Source organism: Dromaius novaehollandiae, chromosome 1 (genome assembly GCF_036370855.1).
Source record: "Dromaius novaehollandiae isolate bDroNov1 chromosome 1, bDroNov1.hap1, whole genome shotgun sequence".
Taxonomy (NCBI): domain Eukaryota; kingdom Metazoa; phylum Chordata; class Aves; order Casuariiformes; family Dromaiidae; genus Dromaius; species Dromaius novaehollandiae.
In genome coordinates this window covers 38,578,222-38,596,617 of record NC_088098.1, presented here as the reverse complement: position 1 = coordinate 38,596,617, position 18,396 = coordinate 38,578,222, and the positions used below count along the sequence as shown (strand labels likewise).

Below are 18,396 nucleotides of genomic sequence, written 5' to 3'. Positions count from 1 at the left end.
ATCTTCATAGTTTCTCATTTAAAATGGACAATAAAATATTTGCTGTCATAAACACTACCAGAAAACCACAGTCATCCAAATATCTGATATATAATTTCATTTCTTTTTGTGTGTTTCTAACAGAATACAACCAATATACATAAGTTAATAGGTTAGTGTAAAACTGCTCTCTGTGATTATATAGGAAGTAGTATCAATATTTCTACAGGTAATCTCTTTAAAAAGGCTAACTGCATTGCTGGTGCTTTAAAAAGATTATCATCTACCAGGCCCTGTAACTAGATACATTTATAAACTATGCAAGACTAATTAAAAAGACATTTTAATATGATAAATGTGACAAGAACCTTCTCTCAACCTCAAAATACCCACGACAAAAACCCCATCAAGAACTATCAACCACAAGCTGAAATGCTTGCTAGCCTTATCCTAATCTCCATTTGCAAAAAGCTGTGCCAATTTTCTGATCTGTTTTCTAACAACTTTAAAGCACCTTCATTAAAAAACAGCCAGAAAAGACTTCTATCACAAGTTCAAGAGAGCAGATTGAAAAATGATATTCATGAAAAGAAAACTACTTCATTTATTGAAACCAGACCTGATGGTAAGTAGTGGGCATAACTATCTGTTGATCATTTAGTGTTGCAAATTCCAAACTACTTAGCTCAGGAAAAGTAATAAACTGTGTCTTAGATGAAAGAACTACAAAACATTGTCATCCTGGTATAAATCTGGGCAGTAGGAACTAAGGTCATCCTAATGATTTGGGAAACTGCAGACCTCTTTCTTTCTCAATTGTAGCCTTCTCTCCAAGGCATACAGTGATTAGAAGAGTCCTAACTTTAACGCAGTTACTAAATGATGAAAAGGAGTGTTCCTCTCAGGGATACGAATTACTGCATGAGATATGTTTTTTTGCAGACAATTATATAGGTCAAACTAGAAAAACTTTTAAATTAATATTTAACATTCAATAATGCTTGAATGTAAATTGCATTTTTGTTTGTAAAAAGGCGGTATCTTAAATCTATGCAATAGTAACACTTCAAAACTTGAAAGAACCTTATTGTAGTATAAAGTTTTATCTTGCAGGAACTAATGATTTTATTTTCCTTACAGAAGTCAGAAATTAAGCTCTGAATTAAGCTTTTCAGCCACATTAAGACATCTAAATGATGACTTTACCTTCAGAAATGGTGAACATCTGCAACTTTCAGATAAATCAACGGGAACAGCTGGTGCTCGGGAACTTTCATACTGGGCAATTTGGTATGTAGGAGCTGCCCATTTATGGTTTTACGTGTATATTAGGCTTCTGGATTTGAGAATGTAATCCAATTTTTAAAAAATAAAGCGTGTATTTGAAAAGTTTTGTCCGTATTTTAGTAATTTTAGAATAGGATGTCTAATGGTTGTTTTCAACTTAATCTACAGTGAAACATCTAGCTTATTTTTTTTGAGAATCTCCTACAATAAGAATAAATATTCTTTTTACATAATCACTGTAATTATCACTATAGGTTTACATAATAAATTGCCATGTTTTAGACCTAAATTTTCAAACATATATCTAGAAAAAGGAAGTACAAGACAAACTATGAAAGCTGAACTCCTGGAAACTTTCTGGAAATTCAGTTTCAGTTCTGAACATTAAGCAAATGACAGAATTTGACTTGGGGGTGGGGGTATTTGTTTATTTTACAGTAATGGTGAAACATTACTCAATAATAATGAACTTTAGCAGTAATGCAGTAATATAGGCATTTACTATATAAGACTAAAATAGTCTTAAGCTTTTTTTGGTATTTTAATGTGTTGGGATAGTCTTATCACTCTGCTTCACCTATAACCAGGAAAAAATATAGTTTATTATATTGACAGGAAAATAACTTAAAATTCTTGTATAACTATTATCTATCTTTTGGTGAAATTGAAATTAAAGCATATTAATGAAAGACTGGATGTTTTGGATATAGAAGAGCAAAATCTGTATTGATTAAAGAGACTTGAATAAGTTTACAGATAAAATAAAGAAAATTTATTATTAAAACTTTAGAACACTTACAAAGCCAGAAACATGCTATGCTAAAGCCAGAATATGCTAAAATAACAGTGTATGTTAAAACAAGGAATATGCAAAGTTTAAAATGAAGCACATTACCTTTTCAACTTTTTGATTAACTTTTTCTGTTTAGAGGGAGTTAGGAGCAAAATACTTAATAATAAATCTGAAACTTTTCATTTTGAATAAGGGACAATAAATGCATTACTTTATAAATATCAAGTTGTACTAACTTCACAAACATTAAGATTTCTAAAGAACTGTCTTTCTATAGAATCTTCTTTTTACTTTTTATTCAGGGTATTCTTTTACTCTAGGAAAACAGTACTGAGTACATATTATGGTGCTAGCTTTCTCTTGTATCTGAATTAAGCAATTGTCACTTTAAATATTAGCTTAGCGTGAACTGTAACAGCTGTTTAACTGACATATATTTTTCTCTTTGAATTCTAGGAGTAAAATACAACACACTTTTGGTAAATTTGATAATTAATGTTCCAAATCTTACCAGATGCCATCTTTAGTTTAACATTTTCCCAGAGAGGTTTTCCCCACAAATATTTTCCTAGCATGTTAGCATGCTCTAAGCAGCATAAAATAATAACCAAATTATTCTCAAAGAAAGTTGTCTTTAAAGTCATGTCAGTACAACTTTTTTGCTTAATTCACTAGACAGTATCTTGAGGAGATGGTATGTATTTCAAATCGAGTTATGTGGACATATGCATGTTTATAAAACACTTTTTTATAAAATAAACAGCTGCAAAAGCAAGAAACATCACTGATGGTCTCAAAACTGCAAGAGCAATACAAGCCTCATCGCATACAATTCTGAACTCCCACGGGGGATTCCATCTTGAATAATCTATAAATAAGCATATAAATATAAGTGTTATTGGGAATAAATGTATTTATAGTAACTAGGCAATTTAAATAACAGTGTAAAGTTATAATACGTACAGATAACCTTATCACGTTGTGGATTTCCTGGAAAAAAAGAAAAAAAGAAACAGTTCTACCAGCCAGCTGTAATTTCTCTCTCCTTATCTTTATCAGTTAGCAAAAGCAAATTAATCAGATTTACAATCAGGAGAATCTGACAAACTCTCAGAATTCTCCCTGACAAACCTTAAAAACAAACGAAAGCTAAAATGTTTTCTTAAAAGCTAATCCACAGTACTTTATAATACATTAATGTCTCCATAAAGGCATTATTGCTTATAACAATAACGATAATGGAGGAGAGGGACACACTACAGGGTCTTTTTATTCTCAGTTAGAATCCTCTCTTGTCTTTCTCAAAATAAGAACTACTATTTAATATTCAGAATACATACATAAGCTGGTAAATGCTATCAAATACAATTTTATGGATGAGAAAGGAGGACAAACTGCTTCTCAAGTGGTGCCTAACCCTGGGACCAAGTATAACCCGGTAGCCCTTCTATTTCAGAGGTGTCTGCTACCTAAAAATTAAGACGCAGAGAACTGCTGAATGTTTCTAAGGCTATACTAACACATATAACGAGTAAAGTTAATAACTAACTGTTAGATGAAAGCCATGAGCCTTATTCCCAGTTTTTTAAATGAAACTTAAAAACACATGTCCTAACTTTAGCCACAGCAAACTCCCAGCTTTTGACTTCCCAATAGGTAGAAAGTGTCAGGTCTAGAACTTTTTGAACAGAGACCATGCACTATTTCTTGATGTTTCATTCCACCAAAACATCATGCATGTTTAGCATTTCATGACAATAATTCCTTTTTCTGTCAAGAATAGAGTTTAAAAAAAAACAGTGTAAGGACTAAATCCTATTTGTCATGGCAAAAAGACCTTATAGCTAAAGAATTAAATAAGGATGCAGCCCTTATTCCCACAGATGGAATAGGTGAGACAGGCAATGTGCCTCTGAGAAAGATTTCTTTTACAACTCTAACATGAAATGCAGAACCAGAGTGACTTTCCCACAGTGACTGTGACTGCTTATGGAGACTGTAAGTGTCAGCTATACTCGTTCTCAAATGAAATTTTGCTGTGGCTCCACAAAAGAGTCACAACAGACTCAGTGGCTTCAAATTTTAATTTTTATATCCAGATAAAACTGATTAATAGCTTATGAATAATATACAAGCATGCAGTTTCTGAAGGCGCACGTGACCACTAAAGAGTTGCTGCTACGTGCTACTTTAAAAAATATGTAGCTGGATGCTGATTTCTTTGGTATGGTGAAGTCAGTAGAATATCAGAGTGCAATAGGAACAATAATAACACATTTAACTACAATCATTAATTATAGATACTTAGAATCAAAGGGGGAGTTTATAATGATCACTGAGGCCCAGATCCAGTAAAATATGAACTATTTAATTATTCGGTTTTTGAACTTAAATGGCCTTAAGAATATCTTTAAATTATTTGTGAATTGGACCTGAGAGAGCATCAGCAGTGAGTAAAACCATAGTTTACAACATTCTTTATCAAGTAATGGCTGACTTACATACTGCATTTTACATTTGCTTGTACTTACTACACAATTTATTTTCACAGGTGTCTCCTTTTGCGCAATTACTGCATGATGCTCCTCTTGTATAAGGTTTTCTTGGAAAATTACCACTACGAAGGGAAAAAAAAAAGTTTCTATGAAATGGGTTGCCTTATACATACTTTTAAATAAATCATTTGTTGCAAAAAATACATCAAAAATACAAAGAACTGCTGACAATTCATTAAAAACCTCAGAATAATTTTGAAACCTCTCATTTTCATTGTTCTGTCCCTGATACAGAAAACAGTCTCAAAAACGTGTTTTTTTTTTTTTAAGGGAAAATCCTCAGGTTTTTATTCAAACTTTATACTGATAAATAAACTACTTCTAGAAAAAAAGAATGTTCTGGATAGAGCTTGGTTTTAAATAGTGGAGGTAAAATGAAAAGGATTTGAAAGCGGAAAATTTTAAAGCTGACACTCCCCAAATAGCTTAAAACAGCTTATTTAGCCAAAAAAAAAAAAAAATCTTGTGAGCTATTTACTGCTGAACTATAATCTTGAGAAACAAGACCTTGATTCAGCAAAACACCTGCAAATGCATCACAGTAAGTATGCAGCCTTAGTGAAGATAGTGGGATCCTTACATGCTTAAGTACCTCATCAAACTGGAGACTGAGTGTTTAAGTATAAAGACCAGCCTGCAGTAGTTACCCTGATGACATTCTCAAAAAGGCTACTTATACAAATAACTGCTGAGATTGGTAATTTTTAAGAAGATGTATTTAAGTCTAACCAAAGTAAAAATTAATTTCATGGAAAACAAAGTCAGTAAATGAGTGAAGAAACAGACAATTCAGAAGACAGAATCCTATCTGAGAAACTAAAAGATAGTTTGTACACATAAAAATAGTCTTGGAGAGCCTTGCACTTTCTTAGTGGCAGTTAACACACTGGAAATTTGTATCTAATGGAAATCCGAGTTTTTGGTATGACATGTACCTTTCAATTAAAAATTAAACATGCTAATTTACTACTTCTTTATTATAAAAATGATCTAATTTGTACTACAAAATGTTGCAACAACTGTGCTGTTACCAAATGATTTGTAAAGATAAAAAAAACCCTGAAATGCAATATAAAAAGCTGAACTGCATGAAAAAACCCTGCAAGAGGTAATTCCACCTGCGACAACTGTAGCCTGCAACAACTTCCTCATTTCTTATGGTTTATATCAAATAAAATCAATAAAGTGGGGCCTAAGATAGAGTTTGGGGTTTGTTTGCTTAGGACTGGCAGAGAATGAGAGTTATCAGAAAAGTTTACAGATTAAAAAGAAAGCAAGTACATTATCTAATGCTTATGACTCTTTGCCATAAGCAAAGACTTAAGTCTTGCTGGAGTAGCTGATCATCATTTTCTCTGACTGCATTTACAATGCTAGCAATAAATGAAGATCCCAATTCATTTTCAGCTAAATGTCATTACAGTTGTTTTCACCTTGTTAATATTTAAAATATCAACTTACCTGGGTGCATAGTTACATACAAAAAGTGCTGCATTTTTCATTCCTCCAACTTTCTTACAAAGAGTAACAGCACAGCCTACTTTGTAGGAATGGTCCCAAACAACCTGAAAAAAGGTTTTTAAAATAAAATGAAAACTGTACTCAACGGAAACCTGTTGGAATATCTAGATAATTTCAATTATTTTCAGAGATCCTACATATTATTTTCCTTTTGCAACCCCTGATCTGTTTACTCACAAAAAATTTTGCTAGTAAGGAAGCTTTCCAAGATGAACTTCTAAATATTCACACCTCAAGATTAAGTGATCTGTTCAAACCTCAAGACTAAGTGAGCAAAACTCTGCAGATTTCCAGAATCACCTACAGAGCAATTTCAGCAAGAGTCACTGACTTTATGATCCATGGGTGTATTCCAAGAGACAAAAGGGGAATTGGTGGCAACTTTCAAACAGTTTCTTTAATTAGTTTCAACATTGCTCAGGACTCCAATAACGGCTTCTCCTGTGTGAGAAAAGTGGTCTTGTTGACCATTACAGCAAACTTAATATAGGTTAGTCTGAAAGCTATGCAATGTTAAAGCTTTCAGAGTTATCTTCCATAAGGAAGAAAAGATGGTTTACTATCTCTTACAGTTTGAACATCCTCTGCTTATTGATGGAGATTCTTCCTACACCTTCGGCACATGACTAACTAAACTGTCCTGAAGCCATTTAAAAACTTTGACTAAATACTTGGAAGATCTGGATGACCATACAGTCCACTTTCGGGAAACTGCAAGATGTAATGGATTACTCTCAGGATCTCCCCACCACAAAGAATACGGGGCTATCAAAGTGATTTGAACATTCTCAAAATTTCCATCTCTTCAGCAGATACAATCTTTCTTAGAAAAGGCTCTTAATGTTTAATGATGTGTTACCTGGATCCTGGAGTAAGGACTGAGCATTTCATAGGTCTCTGTGTAACAGTTTCACATGCTTTTTTGCACATTTCTGTTGTTTTGAGATTTCTGTGTCGCTATTATATTGGCAGCTCTTCATGACCTAACTATTTATGATTTGTAAATATTACTCATTTTCAGTTTTGTGTCTGAGCCTATGACTCTGCGATGGCTCCTGGATCATGCAGAGTCTCTGCCTATCAATTTTGAGGCAATATGTACTTTTACATTTTCATTAGTGCTTAACCCCTGTACTCTGCTTGTTTCTTTCCAGCAGTTAGTTCCCTTTCTATTTTTGCCTGAAATGCATGAAGGTTTTATTATGACTTAATGTTTTATATTAAGGACAAACAAACTGTAACAATCAAGAAATAAGTAATCTGAATTGCGGGAAAGAAATCTTAGAAGTAAACATCACTCCAAGAGAAAAGTGAAAAAACTCCAAAATTCTATGCAGACTAGGTAGACTAAGTAGAACAGAAAATTTTAAAAAGGTAGGAGCTACCTTGCTACATAAGTTTCTAAAATTTATCATGCCAGAGAAAAAACAAAAAATTCTGTCCTGAGATATTGTCCAGTTCCAACCTTCTAAGAATTTACTGCCCAATAAACAGCAAAACATAAATCCTCCAACTGTGCTTTCAAATTTGTTACAGGCAGAACCAGGTGCAGAAAACAGGAATTAACACTGGAGGAGAAATACGTGAGAAAAGACATGAAAAGAGGTGCAAAAAGTCCCAAACCGTAAATGCTTTGTAAATGATTCTGGTAACTTTAAGTTCACTATTTTCATTTCCTAATACAAAATCCAAAAAGAGCTGAACAGTCTAAATAGTTGCAAAGTAGCTTTTGATACTGGGATAAGAACTTAAATAGTCATTTTATCAGCTAAGATTTGAGTCTACATTAAAAATATCTGCTTTTTGAGATCAGTGAAACATTACATGTTTAGTAATAGCTGAAACTAATCCTACTGCAAAGCTTATTTTTTAAATATGGGAATGAATACAAACATTTTAAACAGTGTTTAAATAAAAACTTTACTTTCTCAACACAGAATTATGTTTGTCAGAATTACCACTGAGAAATCAGAAATACATCACAAATGGCCTCCTTTGTTGCTGATGCTCTTTTTTTCCCTACCTTTCTCTTATAAGATTTATAAAAAGAATACAGTCTACTTTGGCTGAATTTCCATTTTCTCCTTCTGTTAATATTTCTACTGAGTTCTCATAGACATTCTGCAGTTACTGTGATCATTTCAAACAGTTTCTCCGAACTTACAGAATTCAAAACTGTGTGGGTACCTGGCTGGAGAACTTGATATAATTTTATAGCGTTCATGTAGTACTGATACTATGAAATGTATAAGGACACTTTCAATGACGATAATATTGTAGTAAAGGCAAGAAAATTAACCAGTGCAGGGATAACTTGCAGTATAGCCATAGCCTGAGATTCCAAAAGAGAGTAAACTGGCAGGTGCTACAAATCATATGTACTCTATTATTTACAGCCCCTGCTGATTTATCTGGTGGGCACTGTACTATGAACCATACAGAACGTTCTACCACAGTAGCTCTTACCTGAGTGTAATGACCGCAAACCTTTGTACATTTGCGTGTCTCAAAAGTATAGAATCTGACCTCACTATACCACGATTCAATGGCACCAACGGTAGTGAATGCTTGATAACTTCCAAGCCAAATATTCTCTCCAACAGATGTAAAATTAGGATGGCACTGAAATTTCTGACCTAAGTGTACATTATGTTGAAAACGGCATTTATTTGCCCATGCCCTGGCAGTCCTTGCCAAGGCTGCATCCCAAGTCTGAAAAACATGAAACTTGAAATAGTTGTGCAATGTGAAGTTACAACAGAACTTTTAACAATGCAACAAAACAGTCAGAGAGAATAAAGTAGAATAAGACATTATATACTGGAATTACATAAAAACAGACTTTCTGTTATTTAGGCAAGTACCCGCATTTTATTTTCATTGACTTTTGCTGTTGTAGCACAGAAACATAAACAGATTTCATTAGAAATTTTTTTCCCCTCCTTCACTGTCAAAAATAAACTTTGTAAGAGCACTTGCTAGCAACCGAAAAGATGTTTGGAATGAATTTTTATCTTCAGATAAGAAGTTACTTTCATTTACATCAAGTAGACTTTGTTAAATATATTATTGATTATTAACAATTATAACTTTGTTATATTTTTTCTTTTAAATAGATCATTAAGGATTTCTATTATTCACATAAAAATCAAGCAAAAGTAAAAATGCACAGTTACTGTAGATTCAGATGTACACATATTTTAAGTATTTTTATCTGAAGAAGAGCCTCTGGCAACAAATACATACTCCTTCCACAGCAGTGCTTTAAATACACAACAGAGCATTTAACGAAGACTGATTCATAACGTAAATATGTCAACATTTGGACAACTCATTCTGCTGCCTCTTATTTCTTTGCAGGACGGCACCATCACACAGCTTTTAATTCCTGAACATGCATGACCTTCAGTATTTGTGTTCCACTCATGATTGTTTTCAGTAGGTTTCTGCTACCCTTAAAGTACGTAGTTTTATGTCTTATGTAAAAGTTCCATATTTCATTGCCTAGGCTTATCAGCATACATAGATTTCAGTACACTCTTACCCTCTATGCAGATGTTTCAAAAACTGTACTGGCTGCTGATACTGTTTTCTCCTCAAGGCCCGTAGTTCTTTCTACATGCATGCTAACAATTTTATTTTTCCTGGTTTTCCTATTCTTGAATACTAAAACTAGGTGCAGCATCTTTCACAAGCTTGTTCATTTCCAAGGTTACACTCCCTATCTGCCATTCCAGCTTCAATCCCATTCATACAAGTCATTCTTTTCCATTAATATCTGCATATGCAAGTATTCCCAAGCCTTCCTCAGAATACTACTCCTTTAGCTGTCTTTGCTCATCACACTTTCCTTTTGTTGTAGGCAACTGCACTAATCATTGAACATCCACTTTTTTTAGCATCTTCTTTAGTTTAGCTTAACCCTTTCCAGACAAAATTTTCATGTGCAATTTGTTTCAGAAAAGAGGCAAAGATTTTCCTTGATCCCAGAAATCCTCTTCAGCCCTGGCATTGCATTTCATATCCTTGCTCTTGGCAGAGAGCTGAACTCTCTCCTCTCTGCATCTGTTTCAGTGACAGGCCTGCTGCTGCTTCTTAACCAGAAATCCCTTGGGCATGCAAGACCCGCTCATGCAGTCTGGGGCTAATGTGAACCTCTACAGCTTGCCTCTTCAGTCATGTCCTAATCTACGTTGTTTCTAACCCATCTGTCTACAACCGACCTAACTCTCTCAAATATTTCAAGTGAACTTACAGATATTTGATGATAAAGCAGTGATCATGTGTCAGTCACCTTGCACAGAGATCTCCAAGACACCCCGCATCCCACAGGAGCATCCCCCCTCGCCCCCTGCACCCCCTGACAGGCCAGTCCCTACCATGTACCGCATGTTGCTGGCGGAGGGCCTGACTCTGGCGCGGCAGTTGTTGTGGCCGCGCAAGCAGTCCTTGATGAAGGTCTTGTCCGTGATGCTCGGGAAGGTGGGCAGCTTCCCTCCCGCACACCCCACCGCCAGCCACAGCACCAGCACCGCCAGCCACCGCCCCATGGCTCCCAACGGCTCCAAAGGCGCCAACGGTCGCAGCAGGCGCCGTAGCCCCTCCTCCCCCCCCCCCCCCCGGGCCTGTTTCCAGAACCTTCCGCGCAGGTGGCAGCACTGCCCCGGGGGAAGCCATGCGCCTAGCACAGAGGTAGCAGGATGCTACTTCACTGAGGGCCATGAACATTACAGGGAACCCAGTTTCCATCGACTTTGTGTGGAAGAGGTTTGAAACATAAACGTAATGCAAAACATCTTCCCAAGTCTGGTACCGGTCCTCTTTCTTTTCAGGACTGCCGGGGGCCGGGTCCAACACCGGCTCCCAGGGCTTCACAGCGGGGCAGCACAACGGCGGCCTGCGCGCCCCTCCACGTCCCCTGTCACCGGGAACGACGCTGGAAAGCGAGGCCCCGGCAAATTAACAGCCAGCTCCTCCCAGTCCGGACCAGCGGGCTGCGGCGAGGGAGCTGAATTTACGAGAGCCCGAGGCGCTGCGGCCGCGCTGCCACCGCGGTGGGTCTCGTGTGTCGCTACCAGCGCGGCGAGGCCGCGGTGCTTCCCCGCGCAGCCCCCGCAGGGGGAGCCGTGGTGCCGGAGGCGGCGCAGCGGGCGCCTCTCCTCTCGGCCGCCGCCCGTCGTTGTGCGGAAGGCGGCGGCGGCGGCCATGGCGCTGTCGGTGGCGCAGCAGGTGCTGGTGTCGGCGGTGCTGGTGCTCTGCGTGCTCGTCGTCATGCCCAGGATGTTCGGGGCAGGCGGCGGCCGGGCCGGCAGCTCTGTGCGCGGCGGCCAGGCCGATCCGCGCCCGCACCGCAGAGGTAGGAGCCCCGGCGGCGCCCGGGCCGCGCCGCGGCGGCGCCGGGGGTTGGTTTCCTCGCGGGGGCTGGTTAAAACTGCCGCTGGCGCTAAGCGCGCTCGGAGGGGGCCGTGGAACCGGGGAGGGCGGCGTTACGGGGCGCCTGAACCCTGAGGGGGACCCGAGTGTTTTATAGGGCGTTGTGAACCGGCTTTAACTTCTTCACCGCAAATCTTTCTCTCTTTCATGTTCTGCTCGTTATTCTGGTTTATTCCTGTGTTGATTGTTTTCTTTAGTGTGTTAAGCGCTCCCTAAATTGAAGTAAGTCTTTGCGATGAAGCTTGTATCTGACCAGGTGTGTTTTATGAATGAGTAGGCGATACTGCCTGTACTGGTGTTTGTTATTCTAGCAGGTTAATAACTAACTCTGAGGTGTAGAGGGGAGGAAAAAAATTACATATGTTAGAATTTTAATAAGGAAACCAAATATTAACTGTTAGTAACTATTAGGACAGAACTTTACAGAATTTGTCAGAAACTGTATTAGAGTTAAAGATGCTTTTCTAGGAAAGATATCATTGTCTGGTTTAGATGGCGTACTGCTTATTAAAGCTTAAGAAGTATAAATGTATACAAAGCTGTGTCAGTGTACACTAGCTAAGGATTTCACTCCTAATTCCTGAGGTCCAAAGGTCAGTTTTAATTTTGAGAAATAACAAACAGCTTATTTCTTTGAGGCAACTCGGCTTGACTGATAAGGCCTTCAGAGGCACTGTGTATCAAACAGTGTTGCTGAAACCCTCCGAAGTATGTATCTGTGCTCATCTCTAGCAGTACCTTCCAGGGGTGGAAGAGGTGAGTCCCAAGCAGCCAGCATGTTCTTCCCAGCTGGTCTCACACTCTGTGTGTTTCATAGGCTCTAGCCTGGCTGTATTGCCAGATTTCTTTCAATTTACATAGTGACTGCTATTTGTTACAGGCCGTAGATCAAATTCTTCTCAAACCAAACCTTTTAAAAAATGATACTTAATGTGCTTGCAGTTCTATTGATGTTTTGGTCTAGCACTGTATAAAATAAACTTCAGGCACATCTACTGTTCTCATCTATCTGGGTTCTCCTGTTCCAGCTTAAAGTTGAGTCTAATTTTACTTATGCTTAATTAATACTTTAGTGTTAATTGACAATAAGGAGTGTTTTGCATAAGGGTCTTCTGTTTGGGAATTTTTTTAGAATATGAGTCTTGCTTTATGCAGGTTTGGTTCTGAAAAATTAAGATGAACTAAATGTTCAAAGGGACTTGAAAGTTATAAGTCCAGGCAACCAGTTGAGACATCAATATAAAACTTCCAGGAGGCCCCCTCAGCCTGCTAATGATCTGCTGCTTGTTTCTGCAACCTTCTGCATTCTTTAGCTGATAGTAGTTTCTTACGTATGTGTCCTATGGACCACAGATATAACTGTAAAAAATAACATAATTCAAGCTGTGGAACTAGCTGTTCCTTCATCTGTTGCCTGTTATGGCAGGCAAATTACATGAAAAAATATAATCTTTCAGAATTATTTTAAGGCTTGCAGGTTGCGTCTCTTGGCTACTCTCGGGTATTCCTTCCAGTTAAATACTTGAATTGCAGAGGTACAGCACTTCTGTGGAGTATCCACATAGTACTGATTTTATTTTTAAAATAACCAAAGCAGTAACACCGCATACATATTTCAGCAAAACTTTTTTCCTTTGGACTGGACAATTCAGTTTCTACTTAACTCCTTTCTTTGTTGCATGGAAAAATATTAACCTGTAACTGTTTGCAACATTATCAATAGTTTCTCTGAGTATATTTTAATTTCAAAATCAGAGTGTTTCTTGTTGTGTCTAACCTTTCTGTAGTTTTCCCTGAATTTGCTAATTTTGCTGCTAATGAAGAAATATAAAACTTGTATCTTGAAGAAACACAGAAGCTTAGTTTGAAAGTCTTTACTATCTAGATTTAACTTGGCATTCTACTTATGGAAGCGTGGTCTGTTGTAACTTTGATTTGCATTCAGGGCTGACCACACCATTTAGAGGACTGATGAACAAAGAGGGCCATAAAAAAAGAAAAAGACTTAGTTCCACTTGAGAAACTAATTGTACCTGTAATTTCCTTTCTTACCTTGTCTTTTTCCTTTCAAACATTGCAATCTTTAAGGTAGTCCTCAGGCAATTCATCAAGCTCGCCCGAATCCAGGATATTCTGAAGGTAGAACTTACCAGGGTATTCAGCAGATGAGAAATGCAATGGAGAAAGAGATAAAGAGTGAAAGAACAAGAGGAAATGGTAGAGACTTAGCCTTTACCCTCATGCCGTTGTATGCTCTTGGAGTGGGAGTGTTTGCAGCATACAAATTTCTTAAGGTAAGCAATAGGAAAACTTTTAAGTCGTAGAAATTTAGGTCACAGAAATTCGGAACAGTCATGTTGTCATTGTTTAAATTAAGAGAGTTATTTTAAGATAGGCAAAAGGCAGGGCAGAAACAAAGGTCACATTAATGGAGCACAAATGATTGTGGTCACTATTTGCTTTCAGTAAAGTTTCTAAATATTATTTCATGTATGAAAAAAAAATGCACTTTTGTAACACAATGGTATCTATTAAAGATGAAATCGCAGGAAGAAAGTCTCTCCAAGAAGGAAAAAAATACAGAAGACAAGGCAAAGGAAACAGGTAAGATAACATTCAAAATGTTTATGTTCATCAAAAGTGTTGATTTCCTACTAAAACAAAGCTATATATTTTCATTGACGCAGTCTAGCTCAACAGGAACAATCTTAAGTTATTTAAATGTCGTAAGTAACCTACAAAAATATTTTAAAAGTATGTTATTCTATAAACTTCAGGCACTAAGTTGAAAACCCCAGATATATTCTTCAAAACAACATTCTACAGTAATATATTAAGGCTCTCTGCCTGTTTGTCCTTCTTCAATAGAATAAGGTGTTTAAATAGGATGTAACAATCTGCTGTTGAACTGAACTGTATTAATGGTGGAACAGTGGATAAACAGTTATATAGGCTGTTGTATTTCTAGGCCAAATAATAGACCTGTCAAAAACATAAGACCCTCATAGAAGAGGCAGAAGAAACAAGTGATACTCTTTCTTCTTGGTACAGAGTACTCTTTTGAATGTCTGATCCTGTCTAGTCCCCATATGCCAAGAATCAGGGCTTTACCTGGAGAAAAATTTATGTCATATCCAAGTTCCACTGTTGTCCTGCTTTTTTTTTTTTCTTTTCCCTCCTTGTCTAGACACATTTTTGAATTGCTAAACAACTAGAAGTCTCTACTGGTGTCCCTGTACACTATACGCATAGTCAGTTTCAGCAGCGATTTGTTAGACTGTCTGCTCACCATCTTAGGGTTTTATATTCTTCCTTCCTTGAAACTGATTTGTAATTTAGGGGGAGGCGTACTCTTCTGAACTCTAGTGCCTTTGCCTTTTCCGGTACTGTCATAAGAGTTAAATATAGTTGCAAATGTGACTGGACAAACTCATGGCAGTGTAGTAAGTATAGAGAGAGACACTACCTCTGGCTCAGGAAGTCCTGGAACTGTATAGTTTTGGAGGCTGGGAGAGGAAAGAGGTTCTGCATGCTCTATCAGTTTTTGCCAAGGTATCCTTTATTTGGACGTTGTTGGAGACAGGTTATTGGATGAGATGGACTTTTGGTCACACATACTAAAGGTTCTGTTATGTTCTTACCCCACCCCTCCTTTTTCATGTTCTAGAACTTTAGAGAGAAAAAACTACTATATTCCTGTTTTTACATATGCCCAGCTAAAAATATAACTTAATGTCCTTTTGGTAGTGCATTTCTTACATAGAGTTTGTTTGTTTTAGAGCACCAGCTTTTAGAATTGGAGCAGCATCTAGCACAGACAGAGAAAATGTTAAACTCTTTATTGACTCAGTTGGATCCACTGTCAAACTGGTGAGTGATTCTAAAATAGTTCAGGTGGCATCATTTTTTGTCAATTGAGATTCTCCAAAGAAAAAAAGTAGAGTTCTTAAAGTTCCTTACAGATAGATATGGAACAGTGTTTAGGAACCTTTTTTAATTACTCAGTGGTTTTTTAGCCTTTTGTAGCATTTGCCACCTTCTCCATAAACACCTGCTGCCTCTTGTTCACCAAACATAAATGCAAAAAGCGTGGACTTATAATCAAGTAACCATGGTTCAACCAGTCTGTGTACTCTGTTGAAAGCTAACATGGACTGAGGAGAGTAATATTAAAAAACTATATATTTAAGCTTAGTAGCATTCAAAAGCTTTTATGGAAATTAAATTTCTGGTAGCACACTGAATTTCTTTCTTTTGATACCATTAGAAGAAGACAGAAATAGCTACCAAGGTATAGCTGCTTATTTTTGTGTTTTGAAAGGAATTTACTAAGTGAATGTGTGTGTCTCAGGGAAGCTTAACTTTCTGTCATAGTGCAAAATAAGGGAGTAAGTAATATAACCTTCTTGTACTCACAGAGATGTGCTGTCCTCAAGGAGCTAGGGCCTTACCCATGTTCCAGAAATACAAGTATCCCTGCTGCACATGTTGTGTAGACTGACATCTTTCATGTAGCCTAGCTTAAAACGTGCAGAATTTCATAATTGTTCTTTTAGTGTACTCCTGAATTTAACAAGTGTTAAATTGACCTGACCAATTTGGCTGCTTTACAGATTTTTAGTAGTGATGGAGAGGAGAGAGAGTAGACAAAACCTGAAATAAATGAAAAGAGCCTCTAAACTCTAAAGCTTTACATTAGGCAATGTCATCCTGAAAATAAAATATTTTGGATTGTTATTTGTTTCTTTCAGTAGTCGCTGCTCAGCTTCGGCCATTGGAGCTCCAGTCTTAGAATTCAGTGACTAAATTAGCCAGTAGCTGTATGTGCTGGACTTCCTGCTTCCCAGGAGTTCAGTTTCAGAGAAAAGCGTGACCTAAACGTGTCACTAACTTGATTGTGGTATTTACCCGCTGAAAGAAATACTCCACTCTTTCGCGTTTGCAATGAAATGTTATTGAGCACTCACTTCTGAGGTAGTCTTTCAGCTGTTGACATCTATCTTTTTTTCAGTGTTAATGCTTTAGCTTGTGAGCAGAAAGATGAAATAATGACACAGCTCCAATCAATTAGACGACTGATGAAAGAAAGTGGATTGGATAAGTCAGAAAACAAGATGAAAGGTACTTTAATTTCCAGCAGGATAGATATTGTAGTCGTTCATATTTTAAAAGATTAAACAGATCTTACTATAGTAATTTTCAGTTCCTGCATCTTTGGTGAAACATGTTGGGAATTACTTTTAATCTGGAGGAGTACCATTCTTCTTGCCTGCCGTATATCTAATTACAAATTGGTGATGCATCATCATTCTTTGAGAATAAATGCTAAAATACACTGAAGTAGGATAGACTACATAGTCATGTTCTGCTTTGTTAAAGCAGACTAACTATAAACTAACTTTAGACTGAGGATTCCCAGACAGTAAACTCTGAGGCTTCGGATAATGGTTGCATTATTATATTCAACAGCAAAACGTATACAGTATTAGTTTCAGCTGGAACTTTCCAAGAGGTGTGTATTAGTCCAAGAAGAACCTAAAGTGTTAAGAGTGGTTCACTGGGAAATTTTTGCTTTACTTAAGCTTCTTTAAAAAATAAAACAAATGAATAATTTTAAAGTGACTCTGAAACTTGGAACCATTACACTAAATTAAACTTTTTTTTTGTTAAATCGTAAGATGTCAGCCACATTTGTAATGAGAAACTTGAAGATCTCATTCAGTCATTTGCTGAACATTCTCCAGAGAAAGAAATAGATGACCAAGAAGACAGTAATGAAGATTTGCTTGAGCATGTTGATAACGATTACAAAATAGAAGAGGATCAATTATATGAAGAATGTGATGTAAATCAGGTTTTTGAGCCAGATGTGGTGGAAGACCAAGAAATGATAAACAAAGATGTCCTTGAACCAGAAGAGACAGGACTGAGGAGACGTAATAGAAATGAATGAAATATGTAAAACATCCAAAAGCTTATGTTTTTCTTCACAGTATGGTATGCACTTTAAACTGTTTTGAACCAAGTTACATGCACTGCTGTATGCTTTAAAAGGAGGGTGAAATATTGTCTGTGCTAATATCTGTGGCAGTTTTGTAACTGGCTTCAATGGCAGCAGAATTTCACTTGGGATGTTTACATACTTTTTCTATTTATTTTTTCCTATAGAAAATATTTCTGTACTCTCTGTATATAATGGCATTGTAATTATATCTGAAGCTTCAGTAAAATATTGGGATCTCTTATAATTAAAACTATAATGAATAGATGTTTCCAAGATGTTTTGTAGCTAGTAAGCTTACTGCATCCTTTAACTGTGAGTTTCTTGAGTTCATCAGAGTGCTTGCACTGATGAGTTTAGCTCTTCATGAAAAACTTCTCCAGTGAGAAATGAAAAGAAGTATGGAGTTAAATCTCAGAGATGCTTTCATAGACAGACTTTATTTGGAGAGAGAAATTTAACCACAGACACTACTTCAAAATAATTATGTCTGTTTGCTAAGCCAGGTTTATTTGTTTCAAAACAAGTCCTATAACTTCACATGTGCTGTTGCCTGAGGATTGATGTATAGTTTCATATGCCAGTTTGAACCTTAATACAGTACGTTGGCTCACTTCCATTTCTTACCCAACTGTCATCGGTTAAACTCGACAGCTGCCTATTAACTGACTGATACCCATTAGCGATATTGTCTGTGTTTTGTATATATAATAAAATCATAGAATCTGGTCTTTTGGTGTTTCGTACTACTTTTTTTCTTACTAACATCAGTATTAACAGACACATTGCTATGTATCATTCAAGAGCTGGAGGCTCTTTTTTAAACT

The 18,396-nt window shown here is 36.9% G+C and overlaps 2 protein-coding genes across 2 annotated transcripts; one reads left to right on the top strand and one right to left on the bottom strand.

Annotated features, from left to right (window-relative positions):
- Nucleotides 1-2,716: 2,716 nt before the first annotated feature.
- Nucleotides 2,717-10,685, bottom strand: LOC112983303 (GLIPR1-like protein 1). Its single transcript, XM_026100325.1, has 6 exons — nucleotides 10,515-10,685; nucleotides 8,602-8,847; nucleotides 6,076-6,179; nucleotides 4,591-4,676; nucleotides 3,023-3,049; nucleotides 2,717-2,927 (listed from the first exon to the last, which is right to left on the bottom strand). Exons 1-6 carry the CDS (start codon nucleotides 10,683-10,685, stop codon nucleotides 2,773-2,775), a joined length of 789 nt encoding a protein of 262 aa, XP_025956110.1. The 3' UTR covers nucleotides 2,717-2,772.
- Nucleotides 10,686-10,905: 220 nt separating this feature from the next.
- CCDC107 (coiled-coil domain containing 107) lies at nucleotides 10,906-18,298 on the top strand. Its single transcript, XM_026100414.2, has 6 exons — nucleotides 10,906-11,491; nucleotides 13,657-13,862; nucleotides 14,106-14,172; nucleotides 15,348-15,438; nucleotides 16,580-16,689; nucleotides 17,247-18,298. Exons 1-6 carry the CDS (start codon nucleotides 10,921-10,923, stop codon nucleotides 17,519-17,521), a joined length of 1,320 nt encoding a protein of 439 aa, XP_025956199.2. The 5' UTR covers nucleotides 10,906-10,920; the 3' UTR covers nucleotides 17,522-18,298.
- Nucleotides 18,299-18,396: the final 98 nt, after the last annotated feature.